The 15115-nt window shown below is 43.7% G+C and overlaps 1 protein-coding gene across 3 annotated transcripts in view; it reads right to left on the bottom strand.

Annotated features, from left to right (window-relative positions):
• The window catches only part of usp2a (ubiquitin specific peptidase 2a), a 127842-nt gene that overhangs the window by 26026 nt on the left and 86701 nt on the right, over nt 1-15115 (bottom strand). Inside the window, exon 1 of one of the 3 annotated variants that reach the window (XM_043677743.2) lies at nt 1927-2099. The exons of the other annotated variants lie outside the window; for them this stretch is intronic. Within the exon in view, the coding sequence (XP_043533678.1) occupies nt 1927-2076 (150 nt within the window). The 5' untranslated portion in view covers nt 2077-2099. Of the gene's footprint in view, nt 1-1926; nt 2100-15115 lie in introns of those variants that run through there. 3 annotated transcript variants of the gene reach the window in all.

Raw genomic sequence — 15115 nt, 5'->3', positions numbered from 1 at the left:
ATCGGGCCTTTTGCGATAATCAGCGGCTGTAATGACGTCTCGGAGACAGTGACGTGAAGCGGCTGTTGCTCTGGCTCCCAGCTCCCTCTGATATTACACCATTCAGCTACATGTACGTTTGCTTCCCCTGCAGATTGCCGCGTAAAGGCAAATTAAATCAGCTATTAAACATGGCGGGGGAAGGGTTCTTATTTAGATCAGTGTGCAAAACAAAGAGAGATTTGCAAACCCAGTCACTGCCACTTACAACACCCACGTTTACAATCGCTCTGATTTTCTAAGCTATTAGACCTCATTGCCAAATGCACAAGATCCTGCAGAATTACCCCAAGAAAAACTGGGAACTACTCCCTGGCGCCTTGCCAACAATCACACCTCAAATCATCAACAGAAATCGATTTATCTCGTTTCTGGGTTAATGTGTGCAAACCGATCACTGTTTCCTGCATTACAATAAATAAGTACACTGCAAAATATCCCGAGGTCATGAAACTCCCGTGTGGATGTCTCCCATTTTCATTTATTTGGGATGGAACTGGCAAAGATTGATGGAGATTCTGCTGCATCTCCTTTCAGAGACTCATGCTGAAGTGTGTAGTGTGGATGGGATCAGTGACAGCTCACGGTTTAAATGCTATGCCTTGTCATCTGGACTAACTGAAGATAGCGTTTTGGCGAGGAACTGGATCCAGCGAGTATCCAGTTTGTCAAGTAGGACCTCGAATATCAGGAACAATACCCTGACCCAGCACTCAAACAAGCTGAAAACAATCACTTGTACATTTGCTCAAATTACCAGCCCAGACAGAAATGTGATTAGCAATCCTTCAGATGAACCCAGCGGTAAGATCATCAAGCATCCCTTTTAGAAGGGTCCCGGCAAACTAGCACTTTTGAGGCTCACAGCTTCCCAAAGCCTCAGAGACCCCTTACAAATTTGAACTTCATAATAAAACAAAGGGGCAGCGTGAGTGGAGGGGGAAAGAGATGAATGAAAAACAGGAGAGATAGAGAACGGAAGGAAACAGGTGAGACAAGAGGTTACAGAACAGGTGAGAAACAGGCGAACATGGATGGAGAGGGAGAAAGGGAAAGACGGGTGGTTACATTAAAAGAGGTCAGGAAATTTGGATCCAAGACAAAAGTGTATTGGTTCCCCCACCCCCCTCACTGAGCTGTAACCATGGATTTAGTTACTCGGCATTCAAAGGTTCATGTCATTATTAGTCTGGTTTACCAATAGAAAAAAATGATATTCCGGCTGGTACGTGGAATTAGCCCCGAGGTCTCCTGAAAGTAGTGTGGCCCACACCAAAACAGCAACTCCTCCCTCCCTCCCTCAGCACATTAATCCCAGCAGCTGGGACAGACACTGGCAGAGGGAGCCAGGAGGTACATCCCACTGAAGCGCTCTCTCTCTCACACACACACACACACACGATTCACTCCCACACTGGTATTATACAGAACTCCAAATGAATACTGCCACCCCCTCCTGAAGGCGGATGATGGAAGTTGCCCCAATTAGTATCACGGGCATTTCACGATGAGCTCCGTGACACACGCAGCGAGTCCACAGCTTGGCTCGTTTTGTAAAATTAAAGTACAGTTGATTGATTGAAGTCGATACAGGTCCCTTCCCCGCTTCTCAGAGTTCACTTGTAGCCCAGGGTGGTTAGTAAATTCAGGGCAGACACAGATTAGCAATCCGAGAGCGGGAGACGGGGTTTTTAAAGGTGTACATTATGAAACATTCCATCACAACCCTCCACCTCTTCCCTCCGACCCCCTACTTCAGCCAGTGACCCTATCATTCTTCCCCATTGTCCTCTCTCCCAGGCAGGGACACAGCCTAACTCACCAGAGGCCGAGTCAGGGGCTAGTCAGCTCGGGCCGGGCCGAGCGGCAGGGCCGGAATCTCCTTACCTTCGCCTGGTTGATGAGGAGCCCCACGAAGGTGGAGACGATCATGGAGCCCGAGACGCTGGGGGTCTTCCTGCGCAGCTCCTTGTTAAAGAGAGTGAGGAGCGGCTCCTCAGAGACAGTCACGGTGTAAGACTGCCGCATGCTGGGCATAGCTCCGGGGGCTGCTACAACACTCCACTGGCCAGCTCCGAGCCCGGCCCCGAGCTGCTTTTATAGCCAAGCCAGAGCTGCCTCACACGTCAGGTCCCGCGTGTGCGAGGGGAAGGAGGAGTTTAGTTTGTGTTTAACACACTCTGCTCCAGCACCTCTCTCACCACAAGCCATATACTCAAAACAAAACACACCCGACACTGCCTGGACAGAGTCACTCCAGTGTGAGGACTCAATCATTCAAATATAATGTGAACATTTCCTTCCCAAATAACATCTTGGATACGTTTCCTGACACTGATATTGTCAATAATACAGTTTCTAACTTCAATCACCACCTGTAAAGGCGACCACTAGCCCTGGTTACTCACCCTACGTTAACTTTAATGATTATCTCCAAGTCATGAATGTCACTAGGACATTGTCACATCACCCACTGTACTATTGACAAGGGGGGACCTGGTAACTCCAATAATATTTTGTGATATGGTTTATCATTAGATGAAGCAAAATATAAAAGATAAAGATTTGCATTTATATAGCACCTTTCACAATATCCATTTTTTGATAATGTCCACCATAGGAGGGTGTTAGCAAAATTAAAGCACCTCCTAAAGGGAGGTTTTTTTCCGATCTACACCCCCCAGAACATTTTACAGATTCTCACTTTATTCTCACATTGGCAGGTTATGACTAATGGGGTATTACAAGGAACATGGTGGATCAGTGGTTAGCATTGATTCTACCTCCAGTGACTGTCTGTGTGGAGTTTGCACATTCTCTCCATGTCTGTGTGGGTTTCCTCCCACAGTCCAAAGATGTGCAGGTCAGGTGAACTGGCCATGCTAAATTATCCATAGTGTTAGGTGCATTAATCAGAGGGAAGTGGCTCTGGGTGGGTTACTCTTCAGAAGATCGGTGTGGACTTGTTGGGCCAAAGGGCCTGTTTCCACACTGTAGGGAATCTAATCTACCTGAGTCCCAGCTGTTCACAATATATGTCAATTTGGAAGTGGGGATCCTATGCAATATTTCCAAATTTTCAAATGATACAAAGCTAAGTGGGCAAGTGTGTTATGAGGAAGATAGAAAGGAGCTTCAGGACTAAGTGGACAAAATCAGTGAATGGATAAGAAGATGTGGATCGGATATAATGTGGTAAAATATGAGGATGTCTACTTGGTAATGGAAACAGATACAGGGGGGTTTTCTTGAATGATAGGATGATAAGTATAAATGCACAAAAGGACCTTGGTGTCTTTGTTTATAAGTCACTGAAGACTAACTTGTAGCTGTGGTAAGCTATACATTTAATGGAATGTTAGCCTTTCTACAAGAAGATTTGAATACAGGAATGGTGAAGTCTTGATTTAGATTAGATTAGATTAGATTACAGTGTGGAAACAGGCCCCTCGGCCCAACAAGTCCACACCGACCCGCCGAAGTGAAACCCACCCATACCCCTACATTTACCCCTTACCTAACACTACAGGCAATTTAGTATGGCCAATTCACCTGACCCTGCACATCTTTGGATGGTGGGAGGAAACCGGAGCACCCGGAGGAAACCCACGCAGACACGGGGAGAACGTGCAAACTCCATACAGTCAGTCACCTGAGGCGGGAATTGAACCCGGGTCTCTGGCGCTGTGAGGCAGCAGTGCTAACCACTGTGCCACCGTGCCGCCCGTGCTGCAATTGTACAGGCATTAGTGAGACCACATGTGGAGCACTATGTGCAGTGTTCATCTCCTTATCTCAGAAGGGATTTAATGCCATACAGCACAATGAATGTTCATTTGAGTTGTTCTCAGGATAGCAGGTCTGTCCTATAATGAAAGGCTGATAAACCTGGGTCGACTTTCTCTAGAGGTTTGAAGAATGACAGGTGATTTCATTGAAACATACAAAATACTTACAAGGAAGAAACAAAGTTGGTGCAGGTAAGATGTTTCCCTTGGTTGAGGATTCCAGAACCAGGGACAACTTTAAAAATGAGGAGAATGCCATTTATAACTGAGATGAGATGACATTTGTTTACTCAGAGGGTTGTGAATCTTTGGAATTCTATCCTCCAGAGGGCTATGGAGGCTCAGTCTTTGAATATGCTTAAATATGAGGTAGACAGATTTCTGATTACAAATGGGGTAAAGAGTTACGGGATAATGTGGGTAAAAGGCATGAGTGTTCGATCAGCCATGAGTAATGGACGCCAGAACACATTCACTGTGCCTAATTTTATTCCAAACTGCTTAAGAGCCAAAAAAAATTTTAAAATGTGATGATTCCAGCTTTGTAGGAAACACAACAGTCAATCTGCACATAGCAAGATCTGCCAAGTTACTCTGGTTGAGGAGTAAAGAACAGCTAGGTCACCATGGGGAGCTCTACCTCAAATAATACCATGAAATGTTTATCTCTACCTCAGAGGATGATGGCTGGGGCAGCTGATTCATATCTCATCAGAGAGGTAACACTTCTGACAGTACAGCAATACTGCAATGCTGGTGTCAACCTGAAACATAAGTCAAGTCCCTGGGGTAGGTCTGAACCTGCAATTTTCTGATTTAAAAGTTTTTCTTTATTTGAATGAACATTAGGCTTTAAAACTAAACAACCGAAATCCAGGGCCATATTGGCAAAACAGTAACAGAAAAAACTGGAAATATTCAGCAGGTCAGCCGGTCAGTTAATGTTTCAAGTTTAAGGGTTCTGAGGAAGAGTCTTAGAAATATGGAACTGACTAGGTGTAGTTTCAATGTCTCCATGGAAACTGCCTGACTGCGCAACAGTTCCAAATTCTTCGGTATCTGTGTTTTTATTTCCAGCAGTTATAGTGTGTTGTTTCACTTGGTGACAATACAGTGATGCAGCTGCTGCCTGTCTTGACACTGTGCACTTTCTGCCCTTTAGCTGAGTTTCATGTGAGAGCCAATACAAGGAGCTTCAAATCTTCCACACTTCAGATACCACATCTTCTCATTTAAGAGATTGCAGCCTAAAAGGTTGTTTTTATTAATTCACAGGATCTAAGTGTCACTGAGGTTTTGCCCATCCCTGATTGCCCAGAGCACAGTTGAGAGTCAACTACATTGTTGTAGGTTGGTTTCACATGTTGGCCAGAATGGGTGAAGATGACAGATTTCCTTCTCTAAAACACATTGCTGATAATTATAAAACCCATCTTATTCACCAATGGTCACAGGATTGCCATTAGGTTTTTTTTTAATTGATAAACAAATTGCTACAAGTAGCAGCTCAGGAATGTAAAAAAAAGCAGAAAGAGCACTGGGCTTCATTTCTAGAGAGTCAGTCAGAAAAGCAGTGCAATCATATTAAATTCTTACCGAAGCTTAGTACTTGGAGTACTGTACACAATTCTAGTATCCACCTTAGAGGCGTTATTGCACTGAAAACAATGGAACATAGGGGCAGGAAACTTTGTTGCAGCTGTACAGGGCTTTAGTGAGCCCTTTCCTTATTTGAAAAAAGATATAATTACATAAGATATTATTCAGAGAAGAATCACTTGACTCCTTCCTGGAATGAAGGATGTATTGTATAAAGAGTAGTTAGACAACTTGGGTGTGTATCCATTGGAGATGAAAGACAGATGATCTTTTGAAACGTATCAATCAGAGGAGAGTTGATTGTGGAGAAAACAGGAGGATGTCTCATTTTATGGGAGAGATAGAACTAGGGAACACGGTTTAAAAACAGGTTTTCTTTTTCAGATAGAGGTGAGGAGATTACTTTTCCCTCAGAGGTTGTTAGTCTGTGGAATTCTGTTCCTCAGAAAGCCATGGAGACTGTGTCACTGAAGTTATTCAAGACAGTCAGATTAAATTGTTGATAAACAAGGGAGTCACCGATAATGGGGCATGGATATGAAAGTGGAACTGATGCCACAATTGGTTTAGTTATCATCTTTTATCAAATGACAGAGCAATCTCAAATGGCCAAATGACCTGCTGCTCTGAAATTCTATGTTCCTGTGATATATCTTGATTTATCTGAAGCACATCCCAGTGAGTGAGTGACATTTGATACTTAAGACTCAGAGATATACAGCATGGCAACACACCCTTTGGTCTAACACATCCATGCTGACCACATATCCTAACCCAATCTAGTCCCATTTGCCAGCATTTGGCCCATACCCCTCTAGGTCCTTCCTATTCATATACCCATCCAAATGCCTTTTAAATGTTGCAGTTGTACCAGCCTCCACCACTCCCTCTGGCAGCTCATTCCATACACGTACCACCCTCTGCGTGAAAAAGTTGCCCCTTAGGTCATTTATAAATTTTTTCCTCTCTCACCCTAAACCTATGTCCTCTAGTTCTGGACCCCCTCACCTAAGGGAAAGGACCTTGTCTATTTATCCTATTCATGCTCCTCATGATTTTATAAACCTCTATAAAGTCACCCCTCAGCCTCCAACGTTCCAGGGAAAACAGCCCCAGCCTGTTCAGCCTCTCCCTGTAGCTCAAATCCTCCAACCCTGGCAACATCCTTGTAAATTGTTTCTGAACCCTTTCAAGTTTCACAACATCTTTCCAATAGGAAGGAGACCAGAATTGCACGCAATATTCCAACAGTGGCCTAACCAATGTCCTGTACAGCCGCAACATGACCTCCCAACTCCTGTACTCAATACTCTTGCAAACCAGTTTTCTTTTGAATCCAGTCAATTCACTAAAACAAGCAAAGTCATCATTTCTTCTGTGGATGCAGAGTCTGTTTATTCAACACAGAAGTGACTAAGAAAGCAAATTTTTGGTAACTTTTCACAAACACAGTACACTTTAAAGTGCCATACAGCTAATGAAGTACTTTCGGAAGTGTGGTCATTGTTATCATGTAGGAAACAATGAAAGCCAGTGTGCACAGAGCATTATTTCACTAACAGCAATGTGTGATGCTGTCAGGTTAAGGCTGGCACACCACAGAAGGCTGCTTTTCTTGTAAAATATCTTTTACATCCACCCAAACAAGTAATTGGAGCTCAAAGTTTGTGAGAAGATTTGTAGCTCAGGTGCTCGTTGTTGTGGTTCTGTTCGCCGAGCTGGGAATTTGTGTTGCAGACGTTTCGTTCCCTGTCTAGGTGACATCCTCACTGCTTGAGAGCCTCCTGTGAAGCGCTTCTGTGATCTTTCCTCCGCCATTTGTAGTGGTTTGAATCTGCCGCTTCCGGTTCTCAGTTCCAGCTGTCCATTGCAGTGGCCGGTATATTGGGTCCAGGTCGATGTGCTTATTGATTGAATCTGTGGATGAGTGCCATGCCTCTAGGAATTCCCTGGCTGTTCTCTGTTTGGCTAGTCCTATAATAGTAGTGTTGTCCCAATCGAATTCGTGTTGCTTGTCATCTGCGTGTGTGGCTACTAAGGATAGCTGGTCGTGTTGTTTCGTGGCTAGTTGGTGTTCATGGATGCGGATCGTTAGCTGTCTTCCTGTTTGTCCTATGTAGTGTTTTGTGCAGTCCTTGCATGGGAGTTTGTACACTACATTGGTTTTGCTCATGCTGGGTATCGGGTCCTTCATTCTGGTGAGTTGTTGTCTGAGAGTGGCTGTTGGTTTGTGTGCTGTTATGAGTCCTAGTGGTTGCAGTAGTCTGGCTGTCAGTTCGGAAATGCTCTTGATGTATGGTAGTGTGGCTAGTCCTTTGGGTTGCGGCATGTCCTCGTTCTGTTGACAACTCTCAGACAACAACTCACCAGAACGAAGGACCCAATACCCAGCATGAGCAAAACCAATGTAGTGTACAAAATCCCATGCAAGGACTGCACAAAACACTACATTGGACAAACAGGAAGACAGCTAACGATCCGCATCCATGTACACCAACTAGCCACGAAACAACACGACCAGCTATCGTTAGTAGCCACACACGCAGATGACAAGCAACATGAATGAAGCCTCTGTTTAATGTCTCAACAGTGCTGTACTCCCTCAGTACAGCACTGGGAGTGCCAACAAAGATTAAAGGCTCAATTCTCTGGTATGGAATTGAAAGTCATAACTTCCAGATTCAGAAATTCCAATGCATTTATTGCAAAAGCAAGTCCAGATTTAAATACAAGGCTCATTTTGGTTCTTTATCTCATTCCAAGGTCCTCTCCCACATTGCAACATTAACAGATTGGCTAACACACCGATGATAATTGAATTGGCCAATCATTATCACATAAAGAGAAATTTTACAATTAAACCCATAAAGAAATAAAATGCCAGAAACAATTTGCTGAGACAAATAAATTCAGCAGCTGAGCTCTGGGTCAAAATCCTGGAACTCCCTCCCTAACAGCTCTGGGCATGTTCCTGATAGCAAGTGCTTTCAGGAACATTAGTGACTGCAGTGGCTCAGGAGGCAATTCACCACCACCTTCTGCAGATCAATCAGAGATGGGCAATAAATGCCGGCCCAGCCAACAACATCCCATCTCATGAATTAATGGTTAATAATCCTCTCTGACCCTGCTGGCCTCAAGAGTTTATTGCCCCTGAGCCGAGAGGCTGGGAGTAATTACTGGCAGTAACGACTACCATTAACCCTATATATATTTTATCAACTTCTATCAGGTCGCTTCTAAACCTGCTATGCTTCACTAAAAACAGTCCCAGCCTATCTTTATAATTCAAACCTTCCATACCCCGCAACATCCTGATAAATCTCTTCTGAACCCTCTCCAGCTGGATAATATCCTCCCTGTAACTGGGCGACCGGAACTGGACACAGTATTCTAGGAAGGGCCTCACCAATCCTAGACAACCTCAACATGATTCCCAACTCCTATAGTCAAAGGACTGAGCAATGAAGGCAAGTATGTCCAAAGGCCTTTTTAACCATCCTGTCTATATGTGATGCAAACTTCAAAGAATTCTGTACCTGAACCCCTGATCCGTCTGTTGAGTTGGTATTCCTGCCTTTGAATCACATGATGACAGCATTAAACCTCAATCCAACCCACCCAGGCTGTGGGTTTGCTAGCCAGCAGATACTCGTGTCTTGTGGGCATGGGCAACCTCCCTCTATCATGGCTTGTGAGAGCCCAAACAAACTCTCCTGTCAAATAGGATTAGATTCTGCTGCTGAGATACATGTTATGACCCATATTTATGTGGCAGCCTTTCAGATAGTTCTTCGACTGGAAATCCTTTACTAGTAACTATAGGCCGGTGAGTCTCACTTCTGGTGTGGGCAAAATCTTAGAGAGAATTGTAAGGGATAGGATTTATGAACATCTGGATAGGAATAATGTGATCAAGGATAGTCAGCATGGTTTTGTGAAGGGCAGGACATGCCTCACAAACCTTATTGAATTATTTGAAAAGGTGACTAAGGAGGTGGACGAGGGGAAAGCGGTAGATGTAGTGTATATGGATTTTAGTAAGGCGTTTGATAAGGTTCCCTATGGTAGACTAGTGCAAAAAATACGGAGGTATGGCATTGAGGGTGAGTTGGAGGTTTGGATTAGGAGTTGGCTGGCTGGAAGAAGACAGAGGGTAGTAGGTTGATGGCAAAGGTTCATCTTGGAGTGCTGTCACTAGCGGTGTTCCGCAAGGATCTGTTTTGGGACCATTGCTGTTTGTCATTTTTATAAATGACCTGGAGGAGGGGTTAGAAGGTTGGGTGAGCAAGTTTGCGGATGATACGAAAGTCGGAGGAGTTGTAGACAGTGAGGAAGGATGTGGCAGGTTACAGCGGGATATAGATAAGCTGCAGAACTGGGCAGAAAGGTGGCAAATGGAGTTCAATGTAGCTAAATGTGAGGTGATTCACTTTGGTAAGAGTAACAAAAAGATGGGGTACTGGGCTAATGGTCGGATACTTGGTAGTGTGGATGAGCAGAGGGATCTTGGTGTCCATGTACACAGATCTTTGAAAGTTGCCACCCAGGTAAATAGTGCGGTGAAGAAGGCATATGGCGTACTGGCTTTTATTGGTAGAGGAATTGAGTTCCGGAGTACTGAGGTCATGTTGCAGTTGTATAAGACTCTGGTGCGGCCGCATCTGGAGTATTTCTGCAGTTTTGATCGCCATACTATAGGAAGGATATGGAGGCACTGGAACGGGTGCAGAGGAGGTTTACCAGGATGTTGCCTGGTATGGTAGAAAGATCGTATGAGGAAAGGCTGAGGCACTTGGGGTTGTTTTCATTGGAGAAAAAAAGGTTTTAGGGGTGACTTGATAGAGGTGTACAAGATGATTAGGGGTTTAGATAGGGTCGACAGTGAGAATCTTTTTCCACGTATGGAGTCAGCTATTACAAGGGGGCATAGCTTTAAATTAAGGGGGGCTAGGTATAGGACAGATGTTAGGGGTAGATTCTTTACTCAGCGAGTCGTGAGTTCATGGAATGCCCTGCCAGTAGCAGTGGTGGACTCTCCCTCATTATGGGCATTTAAGCGGGCATTGGATAGGCATATGGAGGATAGTGGGCTAGTGTAGGTTAGGTGGGCTTGGATCGGCGCAACATCGAGGGCCGAAGGGCCTGTACTGCGCTGCATTCTTCTATGTTCTATGTTCCTTCCATTGTTTTCCTGGGGCAGATCACAGAGATACAAAATCTATAGTCAATGTCAGTGACAGAAAAGGTTACTTGGATAATGGGCTCAAGCAAGTTATGATCAGGATGACAGGCAAGTTCCTGAACCAAACCTGGTCTCTGATCCCACCTCTTACTCAGTGTTGTTTCATAGATCTAGTAACCATTAAATAATAGTACAAATGTTGCCAAGTCTATTGTAACGCATTGTGGCATTTGTTAATATTTCTGACATTGGTCTCCCAACTATTTGGGGCAGGTTCCCTGCCACTGCTGTTTCCCTCTATTGAAAAATTCAGAATGATTTTACTTAAAAGATATTGTTACTTCAAAATTCTGTTGGGAAGGGGGATAGAACTGGGCAAACGGAATGGCTGTGACTTACCAACCAATAGGAGGAGCACTCAGCCAATACGAGGAGCAATCAACAATGGCTTGGAATTACAGAGTGAAATAAGCAAACACTGTCAGGAACATTAACTGTCCAGGACAGGACCAATCACATACTCAGCAGTTTAGAATTATCAACCCACTGGCTACCAGAAACTAAAAAGTTAAAATAAAGAGCCTCTGCTCTAGTATCTTCAAAGTTTTGTGGCCAATGATTTCTAAAGCTATAATACAGTGATCTTCAGCTGAGGTCAACAAAGCTAATATCTCACGAGTACAGGTTGGGAAACTAGCAGAGTGCAATCTCTACACTTCTTTAATGCCTTTGCCTACTTTTTTCACTCAAACTACAATAATACAAACAGGAATGCTCATAGCTTCAATCTAATCCCATGCTTCAGTCTCTGCACTAGTGAGACAGGAAAGTCATGCTCTGAGGTCACACAATGACTATAGGAAACTGGTCTTGAGAACAGCAAATTCACTCCAAGATAAACCACAAATAATTACTGTAATTAGACTTGGAAGCTTGACCTCACAGCTGAGCATAAAGTGACAGGTCCCCGAGAGGAGAAATTTGCTTATTTTGACCTTGTTCCCAGTGGAATCAGATTCCTCCCTGTACATTGCTCATTCTTTTAACAGTGTGTCTCGATGACAACTCCAGTAAAATATCCCTGCACCATGGTGCTAGACAAGCTTCTGAATCTAAAGATTGTGGATTTCAACCCATAACCAGGCTTACATTCACAGTGCAGTACTGGGTGAACCCTGTGTTGTAGCACTCTGAGTGGGTCAATATTGACAGAGAGTGCTGTCTTATTAAAGAATCAGTACAGATGCAGTGCTGTCTTCTTGGAGGATCAATACTGAGGTGGTGCTGCACTGTCAGACACACTGACGTTTTGGATGAATTGGTGCCTTCTCAAACGAATACAAAAGACCCTCTGACTCTATTTGAAGATGGGCGAAAGTGAGGACTACAGATGTTGGAGATCAGAGTCAAGATTAGAGTGGGGCTGGAAAAACACAGCAGGTCAGGCAGCATCCGAGGAGCAGGAAAATCAACTTTTCGGGCAAAAGCCTTTCATCATTCGTCGATTTTCCTGCCCCTTGGATGCTGCCTGACCTGCTGTGTTTTTCCAGCACTACTCTAATCTTGACTCTATTTGAAGATGATCAAGAATCAAATTGCTTAGTCAATGTTTCGTAGTTGTTTGTGGAAGCTTACCGTGTACTACCTGACTGCTATGTTTCCTGCATTATAATTATGGCAGCTACATTTCAGTTAGTGAATGTAGTGTCACCAAAGTGCTGGAAGACTGTAGGACTATTCACTCATGAGAGACCACTGGTAGTGGTTTAACCTGACAACCCCCTTGCCTCCAGTGAGGGGAGAGGTTGAGAAAGAGAGAGTCCTTCACGGTAACCTTAACCATTGTGGGATCTAAACCCATATTCTTGGCGTCACTCTGCATCACAAACCCAGCCATCCAGCCAACTGAGCTAACTGACTCCCACAGTTATCTCTGAATCATAAGGTGCTGGGTTAAAATCCCACTCCAGGGACAAAAATCAAGGATTGCATTTGAGTGCAGAACTGTGGAAGTCATAGGTTCCATCTTTTGGATGAGATGTTAAATTGAGATCCTATCCTTCTGTTTGAGTGGGATATGTTAAAGATTCCATGGCACTATTTCTGACAAGATCAGGTGATCTATCCAAAATTCTGGTCAATATTGGGCTCTCAATCAACATCACAAAAAAAAATGATATGGTCATTATCATGTTACTGTTTGTGGGAACCTGTTGAGTGCAAATTATTTGCTGTATTTCTTATTTTACACTCATGACTATATTTCTAAAAAAAAGTACTTCTTTAGCTGTAAAGTGCCTGAAAGAGGAAATGTGTTATATAAATGTAAGCCTTTTTTTCAACTTTCTCTGGTTAATGCAAGGTCATTGCACTCCCGAATTTCAAACCAGTTCTGGGTTGAGTTGAATGCTGAACTTGTCATTGCTTTATTGTATAGGGCAGGTTTGAAATGTATTCTTGGATGTGGAATAGGCTGGCAGTGTGCCAGTCACAAAAGTTAGTATTTTAAACATTGATATTGATTTATTTAAAAATTTTATATTATACTAGCAACACTGACCTTGATATCCTGATGCCCTGCTAGGCTACTACAGGGGACAGTCAAGGTCAAAGTATCCTGGTGAGAGACTGGAATTATGTATAAACACAGAAAGGAGACTGATCTTAAAAGGACATTAGTGAACCAGTTGATTTTAACAATGATCCAAAGGTAGCATTATTCCTCTTACTGAATCCAGCATATTTTACAGATTTTTAAAAAAATCGAACCACAAATTCCCAAGCTGCACTGGTGGAACCTGAAATCCCATTCAGTTGATGATAAATGTACAGCTCACACCTCCTCTGGATTACAGCTCCAACTCCTGCGCAGCTTCAGTCTCAGCTGCGCTGCCAACAGCAACAGCCCAGCTGGCATTCAGGAGCACAACGAGATTGGCAAGAAGTAGAATGGAAAATCCCAATGCTCCCTGTCATCACCATGTCAACACCACGTGCCTCTCAGATAATGATGCAGATTGGTATCAATCGCTCTATGAGGGGAGGGGGACAGAGCTTGGGAGGGAGGAACAGCAAGAAAAACAGATTAAAGAGGGGGGAGAGAGAGAGAGAGATATTTATGATACAAAGGGAGATGTGGGAGGAAATCAGGATGGGGCAGCATGACGACTCAGTGGTTCGCACAGCTGCCTCACAACACGAGGGACCTGGGTTCAAGCCCAGCCTTGGGCAACTGTCTGTGTGGAGTTTCTATGTTCTTCTCGGCTCTGCGTGGGTTTTCTCCGGGTGCTCTGGTTTCTTCCCACAGTCCAAAGATGTGCAGGTTAGAGTGGATTGGCCAAGCTAAATTGTCCATAGTGTCCAGGGGTGTGTAGGTTTAGATGGGATAGCCATGGGAAACATAGGATTATAAGAAAAAGGTAGGAGGTTGAGTTTGGGTGAGATGCTCTTTGAGGTTTGGTGTGGACTCAATGGGCTGAATGGCCTGCTTCCACACTGTAGGAATTCTACGATTCTGTGACAAAAGAAAGGGAGATGGGACCAATAGACTACCAAAACATGTTACTGCCAATGCCCACAGCAACCAGTTAAATAATGACTGTATAATAATCTGTTTTGTGGGTTGTTAATTGAGGGATAAATATAAACCAGAATAGCAAGGATATCTCCCCTGCTTTTCTTTCAATATTGTTATTAAATCACTTCCATTGACCTGAGAGAATAGACAAGGCCTCAGTTTAACTTCTCACCAGAAAGATCGAATTACTGACTGAAAGCTTGACTTTTGGGCTGGAGTGGAATTTAAAGCCAGAAAATTTGCAATTAAAAGTGAGAGTGCTACCACTATGTGTGAGAGATAGAGAGAGAGAGAGAGAGAGTGAGAGACAGAGAGAGAGAGAGAGAGTGTGTGTGAGAGAGAGAAAGAGAGATAGTGAGAGAGAGTGTGAGTGAGTGAGAGGGAGACAGAGAGAGAGAGAGAGAGAGTGAGTGAGTGAGTGAGAGAGTGAGTGAGAGAGAGAGAAAGTGAGTGAGAGAGAGAGACTGACTGTGTGAGAGAGAGAGAGAGAAACTTTCTTGAGCAGTCATGCTCTCTGATTCAAAACATAATCTAAATAGAGAACAAACATTTGACATTTCTGTAAGAATGCACAGTGCTGACCCCTGAAAAGACTGCCAGCATGAATAACCTCAATAAACCTTCATTTCAGTTCCAACTGTGTGAAGGTAGTACAGACAGAGGTGAACTTAGGACAGTGAGAGGCTAATTACAGAATCTCAAAGCATCAAAAAAGCAAAATACTGCAGATGCTGGAAATCTGAAACAAACGCAAAACATACTGGAGAAACTCAGCAGGTCTGTTTCTCTGTCTGTAAATGATTGCAGAGTTAATGTTGAGTCCAATGTGACTCCAGTTCAAATCCTGTCCATACTTGAATTGAAACATTAAGTCTGTTTCTCTGTCCACAGATGCTATCAGACTTGCTGAGTTTCTCCAGCATTCTT

This window comes from Chiloscyllium plagiosum, unplaced genomic scaffold (genome assembly GCF_037043375.1).
Source record: "Chiloscyllium plagiosum isolate Xiang-an unplaced genomic scaffold, Cpla_swu_hap1 HiC_scaffold_29, whole genome shotgun sequence".
NCBI lineage: Eukaryota > Metazoa > Chordata > Chondrichthyes > Orectolobiformes > Hemiscylliidae > Chiloscyllium > Chiloscyllium plagiosum.
This window is presented reverse-complemented; position numbering and strand designations above follow the sequence as displayed.